This window comes from Ricinus communis, chromosome 9 (assembly GCF_019578655.1).
Source record: "Ricinus communis isolate WT05 ecotype wild-type chromosome 9, ASM1957865v1, whole genome shotgun sequence".
NCBI classification, from domain to species: Eukaryota; Viridiplantae; Streptophyta; class Magnoliopsida; order Malpighiales; family Euphorbiaceae; genus Ricinus; species Ricinus communis.
Window position 1 is genome coordinate 3,811,032 of NC_063264.1, and position 27,374 is coordinate 3,838,405.

Consider the following 27,374-nt stretch of genomic DNA (forward strand, 5'->3'; position numbering starts at 1 on the left):
CATAAACAGAAAGAACTGGAAAACTTGTAATTAACCGCACACTTCTGGTATATAACACTTTATAGTTTCGTATACAGAATAAAATACTACAGTATACCAAAACTTGGAGAACCCTATTTTTGATTTCCTTTCTTTTTTTGTTCTTTTGTTCTTTTTCCCATTTACACTATTGTACTTGAAGAATTATCTTCAAGCATGAAGTTTTGGCTTGATGAGATTACAAGGACCAACAAAATGATACCGTAGTGTCCAAACCAAAACCAAAATAAACTTTTGGTTTTTCTTTTTTTCTGTTTCCTGTTTAAAATTTCCCAGTGCAGCTGCAATGGAGTCAGTCAAAAATAGAGCGACCCAGAGATTCAGATTGAATTTCTTTCTTGGAGAACCCAAGCTAAGAGATTTTATCTTCATGGGAGACACAATCTTGTCTTTTTCTCCTGCTCCTTTGGGTGGCTGTTGCTTGTGTTGTGGGGTTTCTCATACTCCACAGCCCAAGCCTCTTGCTTCCGATCCTTTCATGATTCTCAACCTTTTGCAGGATGACATAAACATACTGCAATAATAGTAAATAACCTTGTTTAGTACCAAGAAAGCAGATAACAATATATCTTTAAGAAATGGAGATAAGAGATTAGTAAAAGAAACTTACTCCCATGGAACATCTCCAACAAGCATCCAGTCACCATCTTTGTCCTCATAAGTAGGCGCATATTCTGATCCCTTGTAGCCTTCTCTTTCTGAGTACTCACCTGGAGAAAGTGTCAGAATATAGTAAGCAATCAGAACCGCCACGTAATATTTAATTTTTTGATAAAGAAAATGATGTGTGTGAAGCATATGTACAAAAATCAAAATGTAATTATACCTATGGTAAATTTGAACATGCTCTGTAAAGCCTTGAGGAGTTCTTTGTAGCCCTTGTAAACCTTGAGGTCGATCTTTCTAAGGTATGGAGCTCCATCCATGCTTACTTTCACATACCTCCCAGAAGATTCCGCCTCAGTCTGCTTTGTCTGCAAGTTATTTTTCCTGTAGGATCGGACTGGAGGCCACCCAACTATCTGTGCTCTGCGTGTCACAATAAATGAATAAGTACACATCACATAAAAAAAGAATTTGCATGAAATAAGGATCTAAAAGCCGAAGCGCAAACAATAACCATGACTTACTTGGGGGGAGGAGCAGTTTCTGTGTAATCACTGGCCTTTTCTCCGCACTCATCTCTGGTCTCCGGCAATGGTCTCTTGTTGTTTCTTGTACAAGAAAGTGCAGCTTGTTCTTCATTTCTTTCTGTCCCTGGCAACCCTAGTCTAAGCTCGGTTGCCTTGAGATTCAGATCGTTCTCATATGCAACAGCACCTTCCATGTTCCAATTCAAGCTTGGGTCAAGCAAAGAAATCTTGAAGATTAGCCAAATGAAATTCTGTGTGTTCTTGTTATATTCTTTGCTGTAGAGAGAAAACAAGGATTTTAGGTAATGAGAGGAAACGAGTTTTGTTTTGCTGTGGAGATGTGAATGCAAAGAAGTGTATTTTATAGACTATATGATAAAAAGGTTCAAATAAAGAAGAAAATGGAAATGTTATTCTCTCAATGCATGAATTATGGACAAAGACAAGCTAAGCTGTCGGTAGCAATAGCAGCACCTTTGAGGCAACTTGTCCATGCAGTTAGGGGACAATAGCGGGACAAGCACAGCCGCCCATATGGAAGAGCTTTAAGGTGAGGACGGTCAAGATGAGTTTTAGGAGGTTGTGGGAGTGAAATCAGGATCGTCCATTGCTTTCTAAGAGGGAAAAGAAAGATTAGGAGACATCACCATGTGGGTAATGGGGTCCATTTGGCTGTTGGGTATGGGCATGGGCATGGCCATGTGGGACTAGAATTTTGCAGTGAGTTTTGAATTTGGTTAAGTTTATAGATTGTGGGGTACATGACATGTGGGATAACATGTGTCCATGGTCAGCCCCTTGACTTATTATTTTTCTCATTCTTGCCAAAAATACTGTTACTCTATTATTTTGTGTCTATTTATTTTTGTATGGACAATCTCAGCAGTTTTTCATATGAATTTTTTTAAGTGGGATCCGAGTTTTTTTTTCTTTATTAAATGATTATTGTCTAAGGATACATAAATAAAATACTAAGAGTTAAGATTTTAAATATATAAATGCATATAAAAAATAGTGTTATACATAATATCTTTTTTAAAAAAAATAAATAAATCACCAAATAATACAATTAACATATAAATCCGAATTATTTCTTAAAAGATAACATTTAGTTCCTTATTTATTACATGTTATGTACCGTTAACTATAATTTCGAGTTTTGCCCATTACAACCGGTTAGTTTAGGCTTGTTTCCTAACTACATATTGAAAAAGAGAAAGGAAACTAAAAGCAAAAGGTTTAGGATTGTTTTTTTTACCTCCAAATAGAAAAAGGAAAACAAAGAAAAAGAAAAAGAACAAAAGGTTTATGCTCCTTTTGATAAATTCTTAGATAAACTCGTATTATTACGCTGTTAAGTTAATTATACGGTGACATGTGATTTTATTTATTAATTATAATATTTTTACTAATTAGTATATAAAAATGCTACAATTAATAAATAAACTTACATATCATCATATAATTGATATAATCTCTAATAATTTCTTGCTAATTTTTTACATCCAAAGAGAAAAAGAAGGCTTCATAAAAAAGGTTGAGAGGATTCTATAGCTTTACCTTACAACTCAATCCGCAATCCGTAATGTGTGTGCTAAGAAAAAATGATTTATTTTGATGATCGAGTCTCTACATGCATTCTCTACATATTCATTCCATTTTACCTCTTTTTCTTTCATGAAAATTTTTCAACAATGTAAATTAATACTGCGAATTAGTTGCTGTTCACATAATGTACCATCTATCTATGATATGAAAATTCCATCCCCACTTTGATTAAGAAGGATATGCAATAGTGCATAACTTGTTTCATATCTATTGAGTACTAGGGATTGCCTCAGAAGTAGAAGTAAAGTGTTAATTGAGCATGAAGAATTACTTTAAAATAGTTAAGTGGTCATGGTTTTTTGAGTCATCACATATGAAAACTTATTTTCCGACTGATATCTAACTTTCTATCTGCTAATGTTGTCTCTGGTAAACACAAAAAAGAAAAATTAAACCTGGATTCAATGATTCAAAATGGTCAAAGAATAGAAGAGTAGTAGGGTGCAACAACATGTGAAACATTAGGGCATTAGGGCAAGAGAGGGTGAGACCCACAGGCTGTCCATTGGTCTGGAAAGAGTGCATAGGATGCCCATTCCACGCTGTGCAACCCAGAGATCATCAACATCATGGGTCCATTTCCTGCTGCACCTGCAACCCACCCGTGTGCCTTGTAAAGTTTTTTTTCAATGTTTTTGGTAGATACCTATTGTTTTCAACAATTTATGTTTGATGTTACTTTCATTTCGTGTAAAACTCTTTATTCCTCCTTTTTGAAATTTATAATCATCTTTCCTGTCATTTCTTTTCTTCAACATCTTAGCTGTACACCCTTTTTGATTCTTTGTATTAGAGCTATCATACACTTTTAAAGTTTCTCTACATCTGTAAAACAGCCTTTAATAATAAATTACAAAAGAAATGGTAGCTAGGTTTATAATGCCTTGGTTCCTTGACTATTTAACTATTTTTCAAGACATTTAATTCCTGTTCAATTGCTGAGAACTTTTCCATTTTTTATCCATATTTGTGTATACTGATTTCATCTTTTAGATTCCGTAATTGACAAATCATTTACCCCAAATTAAATCTGCAACCAAGAAAAATATTGTTTTATGGTTTAAACGCTAAATAATTAATGTGAGATATAAACATAATCACCAACTAAGCTAGCTCTTTGAGTTCTTGAGCTATAAATGTATTTATGAATTATGATCACCACCCATGTATCAAAAAACTGATGCCATTACTTTTTTAACTTCATCAACTAAACTTTCAAGCGGTTATGGAAAACATTAGCTCAAAACTTCAGACTATTTGATTAAATTTTTCTGACATGACATCTTCTTTTAATACCAAAAACGTTTTAGGAATGAATAAATTAAGCAAGAAATAATGCTTGAACTGTATTCTTTGCCCTCTACCTGTGCTTGATTGCCGTGTGCTTGCCATTATAGCTAGAGCATACCCTGATAGCAACAGCACAGAAATCTACAATGGTTAGCTAAATTCTGTGGTGCAAGACCGGTGACCATCAAAGCTGTTTGTTAGCTTGCACAAATAGTGGCATCCTATAACCTTTAGTTTGGCCATTGCTCAATCAAGAACAGCAACAAGATTGTGACTCACATCAAATGAGATCAGATTTTGGGTCGATTTTTTTTCGATGCCTTTGATCCACTAAAATTTCCAGGTTGTATATGAATTTTGATATGACTCGTCAATGGAGTCGAAATTGTCTAGTTGTCATGGCGGGTCTCAAAGCTTTGACTGAGTACTTGTGATTTAGACCTTTCAACATTGGTGGTGCACACAGATTCTGATTTTATGTCTGGTTCCTCGACAATAGACGTGTGGTAGTAGTGATGGCATATGGGATTTCTTTTAGAAGAATTTATATGTATACATATTTTTATATATTGAATGTCTATCCTTTATGCTTTGATGAATTGAAGATTTATTAATTGCTAGTGAAGTCTTGGATCCCGAGTTCCTTAGAGAGTGAGTTTTAGCTGACGTTCGGTTCACCTTTTGCAAGAGATAAAGCCATGGAAATTATGGTACCAATGCCGTACTTGTAATTTCTTATCCAAATCATTCGTGCTTCATACCCTTATGGATAATCTTTAAAAAAGAAAAAATGCTTACCGATCAATGATAAGCAAAATACAACTCATAAATTGCACAAAATTAAGTAATTATAAAGAGCCAGGGTCACAATTTGGACTTGTCAACTTATGGTAGGTTACATCAGACGCAAAATGTACATAAAGGACAACAATATACATATGAGATGCAAATTAAATTAAGTCAAACCAAAAGGGTTATGGGAAAACTTTTAACTTAATAAAACGTATGGAACATATTCAATTCAATTTCCCACCTCCTTATGTTTATTTTTCTTTGCAATTAGAGACAGAGAGTCAGAAGAACCAGCTAGCATGTCTATATGTTCAAAGAATATTGCATAAACAGTGCATCCTTATCTAGTTAAGGTAAAGATTTTTCAGTCTCAAAGTGGTGCCAGGAATAAGACACAAAATGTTCTCTTAATATTCTTCACAGCTTAGATTTCGTGTCTTGCGATAACAATAAGACAGACATGGAGACCCTCGTACAGGAGGTATGGGCTGGAATAATATTTACTTGGTTTAAGCTTTCCTTTAATTAACAAGTCGGTGCTGAAGAATTAATGCTGGTATCACTTGTAATGTGGCAAGCACAAGAAATGAACCGACATTAAGCATTGATGAAGCGCTGTATTAGATCTAAATTTTGCCTAAGAATGAACAAACAAAGAGATCGAAGGGCTTGAAGAGCTGGAAAGATCATTAAATTTGCTTTGTAGTATATAGTCCTTAAAACATAGACAAAATGACAAATATACAACTTAGCAGCCATGTATATAATAGTGGTCCCAAACAAGCTAACAGATAAAGGAAAAAATCCAACTCATAAGAAACCCCCCCTCCGCGCCAAGGAGCACTAAGACAAAATTTGGGTGTCATAAATTGTAGGGCGCCTTTCTGTGCATTAAATCCGTGGGCATTCCCTTATTAATTTCCTCTTATATTCATCTCTGGCTAACTAGGACCACCTTTTCTCTAAAGGGTCCACCTTAATTAGTTTTATAGAGGAAAATATAATAATAATTAAATTGCTGCATATTGAAATTGAACCTCTAATTCATGTACCTCTGTTAATGTTTGCACCAACCAAACCTAGTGTTCTGAACCCTAAAGACTCACTCAATAACCTAACCCAACCACCTCTGCTCCTCTCTTGTGAAACATATGACACCTTAAGCTTGAAATCTGTTTCTGCATTAAATTTTGTAATGCTTCTTATTGGATCTGCTAGCTTATACATACACACACATACATATTTGCAATAGGCAACCACTCGATTTTTCATTACAAGTATATTACACTTATCGTTAAATAATTGTCATGTACCCTCTGTATTTTCACACTTATATAATATGGGGTTACAATGTTTGTTATGACATCAACTCAAAATAATTTAGATACACGAGAGATCTCAATAGAAGGAACTTGGCAACGAGATTGCCCGTGAATTTAAGTCAGTGGCTTAGATTGGGTCAAAATGAAGGGATTCTTGGTGGACCTTCATGGTCGGGTAGAAGGGCAAGCTGGCATCCAAAATCACCAGTATGTTTTCTGAAAACCGCGTTCATCAGGACAAAATGATTTCAAACACGCCGAGTAACGTTGATAGGAAGCATCATACAACTTCATGGGCAGGTACACGTGTGCTAGCTTATACCTGGTGGGATCATAGCAAGGAGGAAGAAGAAGATGAACATGAAGAACCTGTGTATCTGCTTGGTTGTCAGGATCTGACACGAAAAAATAATAATGGTGCTCGCCAAACTTGGAAAAACTTTGATACATTTCATCAAAATCCTGATAATGTATGTATTAATTGTGTGTGCAGTGCACGTGTTACGAATGCGACTGACTAATAGCATATTTATCAAAGCCATCCATGGATTGCATGATTGATTAGAATTTACTTGAAGTTAGTCAGGCCACGTCTGTGCATCAAAAGCCATTCATGGGATAGCTGCATGGGACCCTTGTCGAAGTTACTGCTAATTAGTAAACATTATCAATGTCCAAAACTGGGACCTATTCTTCCTCTTATACTACTACCTGTCTGCAGTAGTACGTATACTCCAGGGCTCGAGTAGATTTATAAAAGTAAAAAATTATGAAAAATGATAGCAGCAAAAGAAATAATTCGGATCCAAATCCAATTGACAAAACCATACGGATGATAAAAATAACAATAAAAACTGTGCTAATTGAATAACTCTCTTAAAGAGTGTCCGTTACCGAGTCTTATAATCTCATTTTATCCATTTATTTGCTAATAAAAAAAGTATAAAATATTAAAATAAACTACATATATCAAGTTTATACACTATAATAATAACAGAGTAATACGTATATATGAGAATAAATAATATATATTTTATTATTTAAAATTAATAATTATATATCAATTATTTACCAATTTGATATATAAGTGACAACATATACCTCAATTAGACAAAAAATCTCTACATTACTGAATTTTGTAGATTGGTAAGCTAAATAATGGTATTCTTTGACAGACCACTGCAGTTGACACTATTTTAGAGAATTTATGTAAGCCTTGACTGATAATCTCATTCCAATTCTGAAGTAGTTTTTAACAGACCAATATTAAAAATGACAATCATTTATTTCTATTTTGATTCATACATTAATTTTTCTAAATGGATCCGACAAAATCCCTATTCAAGAAGTAGGAGTAGCTGAGAGTTCCCACGGTGCTATAAACAAGTTCAATGCAAAACACGAAGTTGGTTAAACGGTCGTCCAAGTATTTTAGCAATTGTCTGTGGAAAAGCTTGGAATTTCTTTACGAAGCATCATTGCATGATCCTTCAATTGCCTAATGCAAGTTTTATGGAAAATTTTAGAATTTCACTGTAAGGCATTGCACGGTCATGTAATTGCTCGTGCAACGAAATGTTTCCAGAAATTGAGAGTTGTATTCTTTTATTTTTATTACCTTTTGTATCTATGTTGAGTATAATTTTTACATTAGTTTTTATATAATTAATAATAACTTTCTAACCTCTTAATATTTTCCTACTTGAAACGTTATTGTTTTTTCTTTTTTGTGCATACATGAAAGAATCAAAACCAAGTTTTATTGCATCCTGTATGTATATTGCCAAAAGCCCTACCAAATTAAAATATTAAGATAGCGATCATATTTCAAAACCCATATTATGCCTGTAAAATAATGTAATTCTTTGTATATTGTAGAGGTAGTTTAGTCTTTTCTATATTCTTAGTATAGGAGTATATATAGCTCTCTTTTGTATTAGGGTTAATGACTTTTTGACAAGTACACAAGACAACAAATCTTTCTTCAATCCTAACATGGTATCAGAGCCTCTGGCTCTTGGAAAACAAATTGTTCTTTCTTGTCGTCTTCTTCTTGCTGTTGTTTGTCGAATGCTCGCGCGGTGTGTCTTCGCCGCTTCTTAAGTCTGTTGGGTTTCTTTGGTCTGCGTCTTCTTCTTGCTGCCTTCTTCTTCATTGCGCACCGCTGGTCTGCGTTTTCTTCTTCTTTGTTGTCGCCGACTGTTGGTTGCATCATTGCTGGGTCTCTTGCGTCGTCTGTTGTAGAGCGTGCATTTTCGTCTTCTTGCTACGTGAGTTTGTTGTTTGGCTGCTGTGAAACAATATTATTTCATATGAGCTAAAAGAAGGTATTTGGACTGAAATTGATTTTGAAAATTGGTTTCGCTTCCGTTTGTTGGTGTTTTAGTGTGTTGTTTTGTCGATTGTTGTTGATTTGTTGATTTTCTCTTTGTGCTAATCACTTTTGACTGTTATATTTTAGGTAATTGATTACTGTTAATTTGTGGGCATGATGGCTGAAGTTAGGGATGACTCGCTCCAAGCAATCAGTGTTCAATTAGATGGTAAAAACTATGCCTATTGGAGTTATGTTATGAAAAATTTCCTAAAAGGTAAACAAAAGTGGGGATATATTTCGGGTGCCTCCATTAAGCCCCAAGATAGTGCGGTAAGCAGAGACCATGTGGCACTACTGGATAAATAGGAGGTCCATAATTCAAAAATTATCACCTGGATCAATAATTCTATCAAACATTCCATAGGCATTCAGCTACCAATTGGAGTCTGACATTCGTGCTTTTCAACAGAGAAATATGAGCACTCAGAGATTTTATGAATCTATGGCAGTTGTGTGGGATCAATTGGCTCTCACAGAATTTGCTGAATTGCGAATCTTTGGGGCTTATGTTGCACGAAGAGAGGAGCAGAGGTTGGTACAGTTTTTAATGGGCCTTCGTGATAAGTTTGAGGGACTTCGCGGGTCTATTCTGCATCGTCATCCACTGCCTTCCATTGACTCTGTTGTTAGTGAGCTTTTGGCCGAAGAAATTCATCTAAATATGAAGCACTCGGTTGTAAAAGAGGTTTCTTCAGCTTCTACTCCATCTGTTTTTGCCATGCATCCTCGAAACTCTAAATCTCACTTCAGACCATCTAGATCTGTTGCTCGGGATGAATGCGGGTTCTGCAAGTAAAAATGTCATTGGAAATCTCAATGTCCAGCAAAGGAAAACAGCAGCAACAGCAGTAGTCTCAACAGTGTTCTTATCAACCACCGCCTCTCCACAATGGACCTCCCCTTCTACCTCGCCCTCATAATGCTCTATCAACCTCCTCATTGGACCCATCACTGATCGAACAGTTTCAGCAGTTCCTTGCTTCTCAGCCTCATGCCATGTCTGCTTCCTCTCAAATAGGTATGTCATCTAGTTCTTCAGGTATATCCTCTTCCTCCTGGATTTTAGATTTTAGTGCTTCAAACCACATGTCACCTAATTTATCATTATTTACTTCTCTAACCCCTAAAGTTTCAGTCCCTGTTATGAATGCTAGTGGTACACCTATGCCATTGCAAGGTGTTGGTTCAGTTATTACGCTTTCTCTATCCTTATCTTGTTCAATTCAGGATCCGCATTCTCAGGGGGTGATTGGGATCGGCCATAGAGAAGGAGGACTTTATGTATTGGATCAGCTCACAACTCCTCATACTGCAGCATCTGCTTCTGGTGTCAATTTGTCATCCTTTTGTTTAAGTCTGTCCTCGTCTGTGTTTTATTTGTGGCATTCTCGCCTTGGTCATGTCTCTGTGTCTCGTTTGCAACTTTTAGTATCTACAGGAGCTTTAGGGAATTTGAAAACTCATGATATTTCTGATTGTAGTGGTTGTAAACTAGCAAAGTTTACTGCATTGCCTTTTTTCTAGAAGTACTACTATTTCTGTTACTCCTTTTGAACTTATTCATTATGATGTATGGGGACCCTCTCCTGTCTCTACAAAAAGGGCTCTCGTTAATATGTATCTTTTATCGATGATTGCACTCGTTATTGTTGGGTTTATCTTATGAAACGTCGATAAGACTTTTTTGGCATTTATAATAAATTTCGATCTCTTATGAAAACCCGACATTCAACTGTCATTAAGTGCTTTAGATGTGACTTGGGAGGAGAATATACTTCTCATGCTTTTAAAAACCTACTTGCTTTAGATGGTACAATTTACCAGACTTCTTGCACTGATACTCTTGAACAAAATAGAGTTGCTGAAAAAAAATATAGGCACATTCTTGAGACTGCTCGATCCCTCTTGTTGTCTGCTAGCGTTCCTAGTGAATTTTGGGGGGAGAGAATTCTTACTTATGTTCACTTAATTAACAGAATTTCTATTTCTCATAATTCTGGTTTGTCTCCCTATGAAAGATTGTATGGTTGTCCTCCAGATTACTCTTCCCTTCGTGTCTTTGGTTCTATATGCTTTGTCCTTCTTCCTCATATTGAACGTAGTAAGTTAACATCTCGCTCTACTATATGTGTTTTTCTTGGTTATAGTGCAGGTCAAAAAGGATATCGTTGTTTTAATCCAGTCAATCATAAGTTATATGTTTCTCGTCATGTTGTTTTTCTTGAACATATTCCTTATTTTACCATCCCTGATCATCCTCATAATATATCTATGCCTGATTTTGTCCACATTGACCCTTTTGCTATTGATATTGATGAGCTACCCTCTGCTGGCATTCCTGACACTTCTATTGGCTCTTCCCCTATATCATCTCCTGAGACTGCGGATACTATCGAACCTCGCTATCCGGTACGAAATCGTAAATCCACTAAACAACCTGATTTTTATTATTCTTGTTATTTGAGTTCATTTGCTTCTTTTCTAGCTTCTATTCATCGTCTTTATGAGCCTTCATCTTTCAAAGAAGCCATTCTTGATTCGCTCTGGCAGCGTGCTATGGCTGAGGAGCTAACTGCTCTTTATCAAACACATACTTGGGATTTAGTGTCCCTTCCTACAGGTAAACGTTCTATTGGCTCTCGCTGGATTTATAAGATTAAAACTAAGTCTGATGGATCTATTGAAAGGTATAAAGCTCGTTTAGTGGCTAAAGGTTATTCTCAGGAATATGGTCTGGATTATGATGAGAATTTTGCTCCCGTAGCTAAAATGACCACAGTTCGAACACTCATTGTTGTTGCTTCTGTTCGTCACTGGGATATAACTTAAATGGATGTTAAAAATGCTTTTTTACATGGTGATCTTCACGAAGAAGTTTATATGGTTCCTCCTCCTGATCTTGATCATCATCCTGGTGAAGTTTGCAAACTCAGGAAGGCTCTCTATGGTCTTAAACAGGCTCCTCATGCCTGGTTTGAAAATTTTTCGACTGTGATTACTTCACTCGGTTTTCATCCTAGCAACCATGACTCTGCTCTATTTGTCAAATGTACTTCGGCTGGTCGAATTTTGCTTTCTCTATATGTTGATGATATGATTATTACAGGTGATGATGCTGTCGGGATTAGTCTATTAAAGTCCGAACTGATATTTTTGAGCTTGCTCGACTTTTTGATAATAAAACTGTTGATACTCCGATTGAGCTCAACGCTCACTACTCTGCTTCCGATGGTTCTCTACTGCAGGATCCGAGTCTGTATCGGACTGTTATTGGAAGTTTGGTTTATCTCACTATCACTCGTCCTGATATTACATATGCTGATCATATAGTCAGTCAGTTTGTTACTTCTCCTACTACAATTCATTGGGCTGCTGTTCTTCGCATTTTGAGATACCTCTACGGCACTCAGTTTCAGACTCTTCTACTTTCATCTACTTCATCATTAGAGTTATGTGCTTACTCTGATGCTGATTGGGCCGGTGATCCTACTGATCGTAAATCGACTACTAGATTTTGTATTTTTCTAGGTGATTCCCTTAAGAAGCAGGACGTCATTTCTCGATCCTCAACGGAGGCTGAATATCACGCTATGGCTTCCACTACTTGTGAAATAGTTTGGTTGCGATGGTTGCTTGCTGATATGGGTGTCTTTTTACGGCAACCGACTCCTTTACATTGTGATAATAAGAGTGCTATTCAGATTGCTCACAATTCGATTTTTCACGAACGGACCAAACATATCGAAATCGACTGTCATATTACCCGTCATCACCTTCAGAATGGCACCTTGACATTGCCTTTTGTTTTGTCACGACTCCGTCTGTGGACCCGTGACCGGCACTAGGGAATGGGTAGGCGTAAGGCCACCGAAACCCGTAATAAGCCTAACACTCACTGACTTAAACAAATCTCATCTCAAATTTTACTAGTAACAATGCCATAAATATCTCAACAATTAAATTTTACATAACTAATTAGGTCTGCAAGAAGAATTTGGCGAGACCCGAAACTCAGAAAATTTATAACTGATTCATCTACTATTACTACTGCGGAGAATCTAAGATTTTACAAATTAACATACCAAATCGAATACACCACCCGATGATGAAGGAGTCGGGTTACCGAGTAAGAGTCGCGAGAGAACTAACAGTCACGAATCTGAAAAACAGTAAAAATGAGACTGTCAGTCTCGAGAGTGAGTTAAAATCAAATAATCTGGGGACTATTGCATTCTTCTCAGAAAATATAGATTATTCAAATCAGTATATCAAACCATGCACGTAAATACAAATCACATTATAATCAAATACCATAATAAATAAATAAATAAAAATATATTTCTACTTTTACGAGATGAGTGGCTCAATAGAACCCTAACCCTAAATTCTAGTAGCCATTTTGGCTCTCTTAATCCAATAAGACTGGCGCCCAGAGAGCAATGCTCGACCAGGGACCTTACCTCCAGTCTGGTCACTTAAGTATCCAGATAAGCCGGCGCCCAGCGAGCAATGCTCGACCAGGGACCTTTACTCCGGCATCTCATTCCAATAGGACTGGCGCCCAGAGAGTGAAGCTCGACCAGGGTCCTTGACTCCAGTCCGGTCACTTAATATTCAAATAAGCCGGCACCCAAAAAGCGAAGCTTGATCATGGTCCTTTACTCTGGCATCTCACTTAAATCAGCCCAGAAAGCCATGCTCGACCAGGGTAAAACTCATAATAATCTTATTACCACAATTTACTCAAATCAGCCAAGAAAGCCATGCTCGACTAGGGCGAACTCATCAAAATCTTATTACCTGTCAATGATCATTACTGGTACACACGCGGTCCTAATGTAACCCATCAGACGGCATGTTCTATAAGGCCACATTTTTCAAATCGCAATCATCACATTTAATGAATATAATTGTCTAATTAAATCATCTAACACATTATCAAGTTAAAGATTTAAAATTTAGGGCCAAGTAACGTGCAATTTGTGTCGAAAAATAATAATATCTGTATTATTATAACGTTACTAATAATAATATTTATATTATCTCAATAATTAATAATCAAGTGAAATCATTTATATTGCGATACTAACAATCATATCAAGCATAATTCTAAAATAGCATATTAAAATCAGACTTAGTAATAGTGCAATGATTAAATGACTTTAACTCACAGATTTGGCGACCTCCTAGCTCTGCTCTGATGCCTCGGTTGGAGCGAGCCGAACAGACAGATCATCTAATTACGGAAAACAATTTATCAAAATGCGGAAACAATTAACCATTAATCCTAGGCCTAGATTCCTAGGACTAGATTCCTAGGACTAACTGTCTAAAAATCTTGACTCGGGAGAATTCTACCGAAAATTCGATAGAACCTCCCCTACAACATGGACATTTACCCCCCGTAAAACGGGTCCAGGACCTGCCAGAAAAACACTACAAATATCCAACAATTCAAAACAACAGGAGTCGGGTCCCCAAACTTCATATTTTTTCCGACTCCGCTACACAGCACAAAACACGAGGCAGGCAAACCGACAAACAATTATTTTTGACTCACAATATCATCAAATACTCAACACAATCAATAGACACACAAATTAAATCAAAGAATTTCAAAATTAACGGGCCAAAGATAATTATCGAGACGCTCGGTCGCTCGGTCGACTCGCCTCCAGCCGCCGGAGTCCGATCGACGATTCGAACACATCATCGAACTCACAACGACGCGCTGATGACGATCCCCGCTTCCCATTTTCCGATCCGACACCCGATCATCCAGAGAGATTTTCAGATGATCACGGCCGTCGATTCGCAAACGAAGCCATCGCCACGAAACTAATGCCATTGCGAAGCTTAAGCTGAGGAGAGTCAGTTGATGAGCTCTGATCAGCCTAGCCTCTTCGGAGATGGCCAGAAAAGCTTAAAAACTGAGCTGCTGACGAAAACTTCCCTTCGCTGCAACTTTCTTTTTCGGCAATCCCACAACGTGATTAAGGCCTGAAAAGAAGGCTTGCACCTCACTGATCATTTTGAGACCGGAATCGCTCGAAATGGTCGCTGAAAACTCCTTCTACAGCGGTGAGAAGCTGCGATCGTCCTCCGCTTGATTCGCCGTCTGCCACGCTACCAGCCACCGCCACCGCTACTATCGTGCTTGCCGGCGCTGGCTGCACCACCGGTCAACTCCGCCGAGCCCCAGACTGGCGCCTCCCCCATCTGTCATGAAAGCCGACGTCCCCAAGCTTCCTCCCGATTCCTTTCTCTTCCTCTTCTTTTCCTTCTCGATTTTTCTTTCCTTTCAATATCAACATTAGGCCTCTGAACTTTTCCTTATGACAATTTGGTCCCTCAACTTTCTTAATTACTTAAAATTTCATCCAATAGAATCCCAATTTAACCCCTAAACTTTTCTTTATCCTTTCAATTAAGCCCTTAACTAATTAATTTGGGCCAATTTAGAATTATTAAAAATACACGATTACATAAATATCCCTGACCGACATATTTATTTATAAAAATACCAAACTCATAAATTTCCATTAGAACCCCATAAAAATAAAATTATACTTCTGATCCTTATTCCAGACTAAATTTTCAATTTAGTCCTAACACACAATTAAATTAAATAACCAATTTACTAATTATTTTCCAACTTAAATTTTAATACCACTAGCTAATTAATATACCAATTTCTCCAAAATTCTTTTATAAAAACATCATTTATAATTTCTTCCAAAATTTTCCAATATATATAATTTTATTTATATATATACATATACATTGGGAAAAAATTAGAATAACCAAAAATATATTCTGCCCTTCAAATAATTTACTTAATTAATTCTTAAAATCTCAACTAATTGAGTATAGAAAAATAACTCATTCAATTGACTAATATTAAAATTTTCATTAAATCATTTCAAATTAAACCAAATAAAAATAAAATAAAATTAATTTAAATAAAAATTCATTTATTAATCATTATTAATATTATCTTTATTAAAGAAAAATTTCGGGTATTACATTCTTCTTCCTTACAGCTTGCAGACTTGTTTACAAATGTTTAACTGCTTCACGGTTTCGTTTTCTGTCTGACAAACTCTCGATACTTGTTGCCATCGCCTCGTGAGTTTGAGGGGGATGTTAAATAATGTAATTCTTTGTATATTATAGGGATAGTTTAGTCTTTTCTATATTCTTAGTATAAGAATATATATAGCTCTTGTATTAGGGTTAATTAGTTTTTGACAAGTACACAATACAATAAATCTTTTTTAATCCTAACAATGCCCACTCGTAATAACAGATTTTAAGTCCTCTGATTTATCAATATTATATAATCTATTTTTTTTTCATCTTTTCTTTTTTCCGTTCTTTAGACTCTGATTTGATGGGAATTGGGAACTCATGATTTTATGCTTTTAGGGATTGACTACAGTATCATTGGTTATATGTAATTTTGTACATTTTGAGGAGAAAAAAAAAAGTGATTAGTGGTTAATTTAATGAGGGCCAGCCACCTGGTTTGAAAAACGCATAATAAGGAAACATATACCAACAGCAAGTCACTTTAGTTGACTAGAAGAAGAAGATGATGAATAATAATAATTCATTGGGTGCAATTGCTAATTTCTTAATGATAATAAGTTACTTTTTTTAATAATTTATAATTATCAAAAGATCAATGTTTGAGTTGATATATCCAAATCAACATATTCTATTCAAATAAATCTAAATAACTCAACTATAAATGAAAAGAATTTCAAATGACATACAAAGAATCATAATCCAAATAAGATGATAAATATATTGTGACAGCCTAATTCAGAGAAATAGTCCAAGAGTAAAAGTCAAGGTAAGAGTAAAATATCAGGATAAAAAACGGTTTCTAATAAATTTTTATGATTATAGCACTTTAGATATATAAATATATAAAAAAATTGAATTGCACATGAAAATGTTAATTACATAAAATATCAAATTTAATTATTTAACCATAAAAACTATAAAATTAAACGCACTCTGAATTTTAAAGAATCTCATGGGTAACATAGTTTCCCACAAATTCCAATCCTGCTCGGCAAAGATCATAACGGGACAAAGGGTCAAATTGCCCCTGCACTTGTGTGTCAAGATAATAGAGGCCAAAATGACCTTTTGAAGAAAAAATTAAAAAAGAAAAAAAGACAAAGAATGCAGCCCCCACCATTATTGTTAATGGCTGATATCATTCTGCAAAAGACCATAAACTGAAAGATCTCCACCCTTATTGTTAATGGCTGTAACCAGATTTGACGAATCATATTGAGCAACAAACAGTGGGAAATCCAGCTTTTCCAAGCCAAATAAAAGCTGTATAGAAGAGCATAAGTCAAGAAATTCTTCTCAAAGATATTATCCTTGTAAAAGTTCTCATGCAACTTAACCACATAGAAGAGCATAAGCCTAGCAGTTCAGATTAAGAAAGAAAAGAAAACATGGTTTAGTATTGTTGAAAATAGAAGATAACGATAATGACAGGTACAATCTATAAAAGGATCAGGCAGTAAATGGACAGCCGGATCAACTTTATCAACAATTAAATGTTTTCAAGAATGTTTGGCGGTGAAGGAATGTCAGTACAATAGGCTCTACTGTAATTTTTCTATGTTTTTATTGTTTTATAATATCTCAAGAAATTTCTTAAATTCAGACTCTGTCTCATTTAAACCTATTGAATTCTAAAATTCATGAATCTAAATTTATAGATTGTAAAATATATAAATTTTAAAACTCTTATCGTTTGGATTAAATATAAAAATAATATATTTTATTTAAAGTTAAAGGATAACCTTTAGAATAATATAGATTTATTAAAAATAATATCGAAATAGAAAAAGAATATATATATTTTAAAAGTTTTTATTTCTTATATGAGAAATTAGAACACTAAAAAATAAGATATTATAGAGAATAAAAAATTCAAACTAAATCTATGAATTACTTAAAATCCCTTATCTAATAATCCATTAATCATGTATTTAAAATAAATGATGTGAGATGATAATGCACTTGAAATTTATATGATGAAAAAAGAAATGTAAAGACCGATAACATTATAAACAGAATAAAAATGGATTGGTATTATTATTTTTAGCAAGAATATATATTCTATACATAAGAATTCAAATCCTAATAATTCTTCTCTTTAAAAATGATGACCAAAAAGAAAAGAAAAAAGAAGAAGAAGAATTGGCCCTTCAAGAAATTGGAATTAATGTAAGTGCTAGAATAGGACGAGATTGGCAGTAAAATTTGACTAGAAAGACCGAAAACTATTGAAATTGAGAGACACAGAGGTAGAGGCAACTGTAATTGAAGGGGACAAAAGCTTTAGGAAGTAGATTTAAATGTGAGATTTCATGGTTAGGTGAAATGGGTTCAATCATGCATTAAGCCCTTTGCACAATTTCATACCATTACTTGAAGCTTCAAAGGGCCCAATTTTTGGGCTCCGTACATACACACACATGTCGCTTTTACCTTTTATTAGCCCTTTTCCTCCGCTGAATATCGGCTTGATTTTTTTATTTTTTATTTTTTATTTTATAGAATATCTCCAAATCCATAAATATAATTTTTAAGATTCAAACCAGACCGGTCTTTATATTTTAGCTTTATTAGAAGATAATGAGTATATGGATGAATTTGTTATTTCTCAGCATCATTAAGTTTATAGGAAGCTAAACACTTTATTGCTTCGCTATTTCTTTTTTTTTATTGAAACCCAAATGAAGCAAACATCAGAGGTGATAACAGTAGCAATAATCTCAGGAGGATTGCTGAACCACTCCTTGTAATGCGTCGCACGATTCGCATGTCTCTCCCAACAAAAATGAAATTGCGTCTTGCTAAAGTGCTTAGCTAACTTAATACAATCATCAATAATTAAATGAAACCAAGAGAAATATTGGGGTCCTCTTATATTCTCAATAACTTGAAGCTGTGTCTGCTTCCGTATTCTTCTCCTTCAACCATGAAAGACCCTTCTGATGCTTATTGCTTCTGCCTCTCTATTGCTTCACTCATTTGATTCTAGAAATTTAACCGTTGGTGATATTTTAAATTGCTCTATTAGAAAATTTAAAAAAAAATTAAAATTTCTAAATTTAAAAATTTGATTATATTTTAAGAAATATTATCATATTAAACTTTACCGAGTATTATTATAATATGTAGAATCCATTAGTTCAGTATACTTTTGCAATTTGTACTATAAAATTTATTAACCTTATGTATATTATATGATATTTAATTTCATTTTGTCTGAACACCATTCAATACTATTGAAACTCTAACCCGGGACCATTTGCCATACTAAATTTGAAAACAAATCTCTATATATATTAATTCTTGAGACTTAAATTTTTTTTAACACATGTATTTAATTTTTGACACATAAATTTTTTTTTGGACATGTGTACTATTTTTGACACATGTAATTCAAAGTTATGGGTAACTCTGTAATTCTTTCTATTAATTTATTGATTAATAAATTACATTCCTAATAAAATACTCATTCTAATTCTAAAAAATAACATATTATTAATAATTTAGTTTTCTAATTAGATAATGATTAATTTTCTTTATGGTTATCATATATAATCTAAAGAGCAGCACATCAACCATATATATCATATTAATTTCACATATAATAAATCAATCAATTAATAGACCTTATTATGTTCTGATGCTTTGAATTAATGATATAAATTTCTTTTCCTTCAAAAAAAGAAAATTTACAGTAATTGCTATTTCAAGGTGCTGTTAAAAATCTCTTTTTTTGGCTGCAGTTAATAGAGTGAGAGACAATGTTATTTTATTTTAATGAAAACATATAATTTGTATTCACACATATTAAAAAGCCCCACATCCATATCAGGGCCAATACTTGAAATATCTTCTCATATGGTGTCACAAGAAGTAGATATCTCACCATTCTTTAACATAAAACAAAATTCAAAAAAAAAAAAAAACCAAACATATAATGGTTTTTTTTTTTTACTAAATATATTTGAATGTTAATTACCAGTTTTCTTACTTTATTATTTTCCATAGTCTGAGGGAAAAAGCCAGACAACTTTAAGAACTAACTTATCCAAAAATTGGATTTATAGCCTACAAATTAATTTGATCTTTCATTGAATGTAACGAATTAAGAAATACAGTGAACAAAATAAGAAATATCATTAAGAAAAAAAAATTAAAGGAAAATAAAGTGAACAGTTTGGTCCACTAATTGGTTAATGTAAACCAGGAAATTGATTCATTACATGATATCTGTTTAGGAAAAGTTAGTTGATACTCTTGTCAGCCACTAGTGGATTTGGATTTTGGTATCCACTTTGGTTTAAGTTAAAACAGATGTTGAATTCATGTATGATATATTTCCACAATCATTCCAAGATTATAAACCATCTCAACAATACACTTATAGCCACTCAAAAGACAAAAACTTTCTTGACTTCATTATATTTCCCATACAATATCTAATAATAAATTAAACTGTATTAGTTATTCTGATTAACTTTAAAACGCGTTAGTTAGGGCAACAAATTAAAAAAGATAATCAAAAAATTAATTAAAAGGGCAGGCTGTTTAGGCAATATATATATATTTTTCTCTTTCTAACTAGACATTCCAAGGAAAGAGTGCCATGGTCAGCCCCCACCATGGTATCTTATGTTTCAGGTTCTACCAACATTTGGAATAATATTATTGTGGGGGAAGATTCTCATATATTGCCTTGGTAGGACCAGCATTAATTAATAAACTAGATTAGTGATCATAATTTTCTTTGGTCGAGTAATTTGCACTATTCCTTAATTAATGTTTACTTTGTCCCCCTATGCAGATTAGGATGATGACATCTGTGTATAGCCCTCTAGATCTAACCCTTTCATGGAAAAGGGATCACATAGAGTGGGATAGCATGCCTTCAATTATGGCCAATTTTGTGATGCATTTATGTGTTGTGTGTGATCTTGTAACTCGTCCAACATGAATGTTAATTACCATAAGTGTGTTTATACTGAATATAGTTGGGAGGCCAAAGTTATAAATTTTATAACTATTTTATATGTGTTATTTATCAACTAAAAAAAATTCTAAATAATAAAAGAAAACCACTTAAGAGAGATTATATTTGGTCAGTGCTTAATAGTGTATATTCTAAAAGATATATATAATGGTTACCCTTAAGTTGAATTATTATTTATTTCTGTATAATAGAAACCTGTCAAAAGGCCGACGATGAAGAAAAAGAGGAAGTTTTGATTTGGAAAGGGTTCACCTAGTAAAGAAGGCGGAGAATTGGGCAGGTATTCACTTTTAAGCAACACAAACAAAAGGATATTTCATATCAGGTATCCCTGTGTTAATATATCTAGGAATCTGGTGGCTTAAAAATGACCACAGGACCACCTTAGGTGTATGTATATATATATATATATATATATTTGTATATGCATTTCTTTTTTCTTGTGTTACAGGATTGACATGATATTCTGATTCAACCTTAATAAGGTTATAAGAAAGAAGCTTAAACAGGGATTTTCAATTGATGGCTGGAATTAAATTCCTAAGCTTTTTATTATGAGATATGCCAGCGTTTCTTGAGTTATTAATCCCCAAAAATCATTATTTATATGAATAAAAAGGTAACATGTCATCTTTTGATTAATTATTAATTATTATTTTGGCCAAAAGTTATCGGAAGTGAAGGAGTCACTTTCTTTGATGGATAAAGAGTAGTTTGGGTGTGGTACAGATCAAATACAAGAGATTCTTGTATTCTAATATGATTTTGACTCTACCAAAGTCCAAAAGATGGAAATGGTGTGTTTTTGTTAAGAGTGCGTTATTATCCAGGGAAAGATGTGGTTGGGAGTGGCTAAGATCATGGGATAATTATCAAAATAGAAGAGATTGTGTATATATATATAAACTCGATGGAAACAAGCAAGAATAGGGTTGAGAGATGTTGATGGGGCAAGGGCACAGCTAGGGTTAGGGATGTTTCCATCAAGAAAGGATGTGACCTGTCTCTAAGTCACCACCATGCCCTTCAAGCTATTACTTAGCATTATAATTAGTGACGTTGATATCTTCTACTGATTGATCTTCTTCATCTTCATGTTCGTTTCTGTGTTCTGCTCAGGAGAATTGCTAACACTTTATGGAGCATTACATTTGCATAAATTAACCTCACAATTTCGGATATGCCAGAAGAAAAGGAAATGAATGAGGAATATACACAAGAATGCAATGAATATCCACTTCCTGAAAAGTGAAAAGAAAAACCAAGTGACTTCAAATTCTTTTGATATTTTAGTGTTTCTTGGTTATTCCATGCCCTAAAACAAAGGCTTGTTTATAATTAATTGTTTTAAAGAAAAGTTTGCTTAGCAATTTGTATATAAAAAAATGCAATAAAATATAACTAAAATGATTAGATGTATTAATGATATTAAAAATTTTCCCTTGCATCACATGAATTATTGATTCATGTGAATAGATGCATAATTAGAAGGTTCTTAGAAGAATCTTTACCATATATTAACAATATATGTACAATCTTTTCTTTTTTTTCTTTTTTGGTAAAATTGGCATATGACTAAGTCGTGCTTTTAAAACTGCCCCTTATCAGTTTATTCTTTTTTTTTTTTTTCACTTAGAAGCTAATGATTTCTTGAAAATAATGTAGGATCTCCAACCAATAAAAAAAGAAAGAAAATAATGCAGAATCAGAACATGGGTTTGCACCAAGAAAATTATTAAATAAATTTTATTGATGTAAGTCCTTATGGTGATGACAACATGCCTGCCTTTAAGGAGAAGATGAGGAATTGAATTTGAAAAGGATATTAGAAAATGATGAGAAAATAATGGGTTATTTTTCTGTTGAAATTGATGGTAGCATAAGATAATCATTGCCTTCTAAAAAGAAAAAGAGCAGTGATTCAATGCAATACATCATTTGTCATCAAAGATTCTTGTACTCATTAAAATGATTTCATGAGTGTAATATATCATCTTTAGTTATATATCTCTAAGAATTTTGTATATATATATATATATATATATATATATATATATATATATATATATAATGGTGCGCTTGTTACTTTAAATGTAATTGATGGCACCATATTATATAGTATCATTATGCTATAAACACATCAATTATTATTGCATAATCCCATCGTTTTCTTTTTGTAAACTTGAACAAATTATGATAAAATATAATTATATAATTTAGATATATTGTTGGTAGTATTTTTTTTATTTAACTATGTTGATGATTATTTCTTGTGAGAAGGGTTATCAGAATTTGATTAATTTCTATTATGTAGACAAATTCCAACATGTAACCTCACATTCAAAGGTGAAAGTAAACATTGTGGCTAAGGGAGTAAAAAAGAATTTATAGAAAAATTATAAAATAGTATTTTATTGTAATAAGAAACTTTTCATTGTTAGATTTCCTTTAAAAAATAAGAATTGCCTCATTTGTTTCATGAGAAATTACATTATAAATATTAATATGTAACATATGATTTTTGATCTTACCCATCTTATTTTTTACTTGCAATTGCGTTCCTCCTCTTGAAAAATTGGTAAATAAATTACCTGTTATCGTCACATGGGAGGATGGTTGACCCTGTAGGAAACTTATAAACAAAAGGATTTAACTAGTCGGCTACCTTCTCTAACTCAAAGATCAAACGTGGCAGGAGTCTCCACGTGTCGGAAAAACCGTGGATCAACAACATGATATGACATACACATGCAGCCATACACACAACTTCCCCCTCCCCCAAACACAGTTATATTATTGGGGGTCTCTCTCTAGCTACCTTGCAAAAGAGAGAAGAAGACACAACAGAGAAGAAAGCAAATAAACAAGGCAAAGCTATAAACACTCAAGAAAGGGAAACAATAATAAAAGGAAACAAGGAGAAAAGAAGTATCTATATCTGTGTGTACATATATATAAAGAAGGAACCTCTCAAAGGGTGGCTGATTGATCAAGAAAATGGCGAGTGTTGAGAGAGATTTGAACTTCAAAGAGACCGAGTTATGTCTAGGATTGCCTGGAGGTGGAAAAACTGAGACGGTGGAGACACCAAAAGCTACTGGAAAAAGAGGATTTGCAGAGACTGTTGATTTGAAGCTTAATCTTCAGTCTAAAGATGGTGTTATGGATCTGAATGACAACAATATCAAGAATGCTTCAAAGGACAAGAATCATCTCCCTGCTTCCATCAAAGATCCTGCCAAGCCACCAGCCAAGTAAGTCTCCATTCTTTTCTTTTTAAAGAAAAAACGAAACCTCAAAAAGATAATTATAGGTTCAAAAATAGTGCTATGCTATGCTACTGCACTTACTGCTAAATTTACCAATATTTAACAAGGGGGTTTACTTTTTTTATTTTTTTTTGGGGGGGGGGGGGGGGGGGGGGGGGGGTGGGGGGTTCATATTAGTCTCTTGAAATGATCGTGTGATATAACACATATGAGTGTGGATTTCCTGGATTTTCCTTTCTTCAGGGCACAAGTTGTGGGTTGGCCACCAGTTAGATCTTACAGGAAGAACATAATGGCTCAAAAGAACACCAGTGAGGAAGGGGAGAAAGCAAGTAGTGCAGCATTTGTTAAGGTCTGCATGGATGGTGCACCTTATCTTCGCAAGGTAGACCTCAAGATGTACAAAAGCTATCAAGAACTATCTGATGCCTTGGCCAAAATGTTCAGTTCTTTCACTATGGGTAAGTATATCCATTCATCCCACTTACTTTCCGATTTCAAGTCATGAAAACTAAACTGCAGAATTTTCTTTTTAAACTCAATTGCACAATTAGTTTATGAATTTAATAGATCTGTACATATATTTATTCCTGGCCAATATAAAAATTCTGCAAACATTATTATCTTTATATGTCGTTTTCCTTTCACTACCACTTTGCTAGAGATATACTAAAAATTTAAACATGTTCTGAGAAAGCAGCAAGGCAAATGCCAGGGCCAAAATAATTGCATTTTTACGAGGTTTAAGAACAGAAGAAGAAAAAAGAAGCCAGACAAAAACTGCTGTTTCTTTATCTTCCTGCTTGCTGATGAAAGCAACACATGGATAAAATGGCAAGCAGAACTCATGAGATCAACTGGAACTTTAAAGAAAGTTCTTTAATTTAATCGAATATATCTGAACATCCTTGTTTAGATATAGGTCAAGGCACTATTAGTGCTAATATTATATGTATTCTTTTTTAGCTAAAATGAATTCTTTTTTCTTTTCTTAAAAAAATAAACTCGTGAAGGTAATTATGGAACCCAAGGAATGATAGACTTTATGAATGAGAGCAAGTTGATGGATCTTCTCAACAGCTCTGAGTATGTGCCAACCTATGAAGATAAGGATGGAGACTGGATGCTCGTGGGCGATGTTCCATGGGAGTAAGTTCTTTATTGCTTACAAAACTCGTAAAGCATGCAAAATTTTTTATTTAAATTTTATCTAATATATATATATATATATATAATGACAGTCCAAATTAGATGCCACTTTCATCATAAGCTATAAATGGTGAATTTTCCATTATAGAAGTGCAATACATTGTAAAAACAGCTCAACTAAATTTTTCTTCTCTTTTTTTCTTTACATGGGATCTCATGCAGGATGTTTGTTGATTCATGCAAACGCTTGCGAATTATGAAAGGATCTGAAGCTATTGGACTTGGTATGCACTTGATTATGTATCTTATATATATACAAATCTCATTCGAAGTGGTTAAATTCCAATTAATAATAATAATATTAACTGCAAATCTTACTACCTTATACACGTAAATATTTTTTTTTTTTTTTTTTTTTGCATGTTGGGAAGCAAATAACATTAAAAAAAAATTGTCATATTGCAGCACCAAGAGCTATGGAGAAATGCAAGAGCAGAACCTAAAAAATGAAGTGGAGAATGCATCTATGTTTAGTCTGTTTGCATGCATCCAAGAAGAGTAGAAGACAAGGGGCATGCACTTGTGCAAGCAAAAATGGTGTTTCTTTTGGACGCGTCTGTGATTTTTATTTTGCTGGTATATAGATATCAAAGATCTAGACATTTGTAATGGACAAGAAGCAATAAACTACTTAACCCTGTTGTCTGGCTTGTTTATTACTAATGGCTTGCTTAATAATTATTTTCCCCACCCCTTATTTTGGTCATTGTTTGTTGTTGTCCTTGCTGTCAAAGTTGTTAAATGTTTTATTCCTTTAATTTTAATGCTACAAATTCCTTTCTTTCTTTTTTTATTAGCAATATTCTTATTCTGATACATCTGCTCTCTCTTTTTTTTCCCTTCTTTCATTCATATGCATAAATAAATATAGAGGGAATTTATTAAATTTATGACCCAAGAGAGGGAGAGGGAACAAGCCCATGTGCATGTTTATGGGGATATCAATTATGGCCATTTTTTATGGTATATGTCTTTTATTATAAATTTGGGATAATATACATATATATATATTTGATTGGTGAATATGTGTAGGCTAGGTGCTGGTGACTGGTGAGGGAATATGGTTTGGCATTTTGTATAATATGGGTGGGGGTGAGTGGGATGGTGGTTACATATTAACTTGCACATTGTGCTTGTGTTAATTTAAATAATCATTATGATCATTAATATATTGTCAATATTATTCTAATTGAATGTTATGGGATCACTACCACTGAAAGTTAAACCGATTCTATGTATTATTCTACTTCGCACACAGTTTAAGACATATTTCTTGGATCTGGCAGTCTCATTTTCTATACATTACAAAAATGGAAAAAACATAAGAATATGTTTGATTCTGAAAGTATGCAACCTGTTGAGCGAAGGAGGAACATTACATATCTCTTTAGCCGAAGGTCATTGCGCAAAGCTAGCTGCCTTTCTGAATCTGGATGCATTCCCAAAATTAAAATTATAAAATTAGAAATTTAGCAAAGATTCTTGTTTACAATGACATAATATCAGAAAAACCCAACTCTACGAAATTTTTGACCATGCACGATATCTTTTGTCAAGCCAGTAAAAAGATATTAAACATTCTTTTGTTAGTAAAACGAGCTAATCGTCATTAATTGACTGTAGACTGCAAAGTTTTAAATTCGAACTCGGGTCAGATTTATTTTTTTAATATATGATATTTTTAATTAATTTAGAGCTTACTTTTTCAGGTTATTAATGAGAAATTATATTCAAATGTTTCTTATGAAATTTTTATTAGGGTTATTTTCTACCCTTTGCTGAACTGCTGGTAGACAGGTGACTGCTTTTTCTTTTTCTTTTTTCTCCCTTAATTTCTCTCACTGCCTTTCTCTAAATTATATATTTGTATTGGCAGCTGAGTTGTTTGCCTAGATTAAACATTCTTCAGCATGCAAAGCTGGCACCCTTTTTCTCACCTTTCTGAACCCTGAGTTCTGCAAAGATTTAAGGTCAACTCAGCCAATAGAAAAAGAAATGGAAATGAAGATGAAAGCAATTACTGTGGGGTTAATTGGAATCTGACTGATATCTTGTGTGTTTATCTGAATGAATTTTTCTCATTGTTATGCTTGTCAACAGGGAGGAGGAATATTATATTCTTCTTCCATATCCTATAAAGTATATAAAGCGCCCTTTAGTAACAGTCAAGACAACCCTACCCAAGCCCGTATCAGCTTCAGCCCATTCTTTAGTTCTTTATCAGCCCAGCTCCTTGCCTCATTCTTGTATCCG

At 33.9% G+C, this 27,374-nt stretch overlaps 2 protein-coding genes across 2 annotated transcripts; one reads left to right on the forward strand and one right to left on the reverse strand.

Moving 5' to 3' along the window:
- Window positions 1–24: 24 nt before the first annotated feature.
- LOC8280180 (auxin-responsive protein IAA4) lies at window positions 25–1,522 on the reverse strand. Its single transcript, XM_002516978.4, has 4 exons — window positions 1,170–1,522; window positions 866–1,068; window positions 650–749; window positions 25–553 (listed from the first exon to the last, which is right to left on the reverse strand). The coding sequence occupies exons 1-4, from the start codon at window positions 1,364–1,366 to the stop codon at window positions 478–480; spliced, it is 576 nt and encodes a 191-aa protein (XP_002517024.1). The 5' UTR covers window positions 1,367–1,522; the 3' UTR covers window positions 25–477.
- A 21,874-nt stretch (window positions 1,523–23,396) lies between these two features.
- LOC8280179 (auxin-responsive protein IAA14) lies at window positions 23,397–25,917 on the forward strand. Its single transcript, XM_002516977.4, has 5 exons — window positions 23,397–23,897; window positions 24,156–24,373; window positions 24,926–25,061; window positions 25,284–25,345; window positions 25,527–25,917. Exons 1-5 carry the CDS (start codon window positions 23,641–23,643, stop codon window positions 25,562–25,564), a joined length of 711 nt encoding a protein of 236 aa, XP_002517023.3. The 5' UTR covers window positions 23,397–23,640; the 3' UTR covers window positions 25,565–25,917.
- The last annotated feature ends 1,457 nt before the right edge of the window (window positions 25,918–27,374 follow it).

What these genes read in the sequence shown, in the direction of transcription:
- LOC8280180 (XM_002516978.4), bottom strand. Translation starts at nt 1,366, where the DNA reads ATGGAAGGTGCTGTTGCATATGAGAACGATCTGAATCTCAAGGCAACC. An exon ending in CATGTTCAAATTTACCATAG is followed by an intron (nt 750 to 865) that starts GTATAATTACAT and finishes CACTTTCTCCAG; the next exon opens with GTGAGTACTCAGAAAGAGAA. An exon ending in GTTGGAGATGTTCCATGGGA is followed by an intron (nt 554 to 649) that starts GTAAGTTTCTTT and finishes CTATTATTGCAG; the next exon opens with TATGTTTATGTCATCCTGCA.
- LOC8280179 (XM_002516977.4), top strand. Translation starts at nt 23,641, where the DNA reads ATGGCGAGTGTTGAGAGAGATTTGAACTTCAAAGAGACCGAGTTATGT. An exon ending in GTTCAGTTCTTTCACTATGG is followed by an intron (nt 24,374 to 24,925) that starts GTAAGTATATCC and finishes AAACTCGTGAAG; the next exon opens with GTAATTATGGAACCCAAGGA. An exon ending in GTGGGCGATGTTCCATGGGA is followed by an intron (nt 25,062 to 25,283) that starts GTAAGTTCTTTA and finishes GATCTCATGCAG; the next exon opens with GATGTTTGTTGATTCATGCA.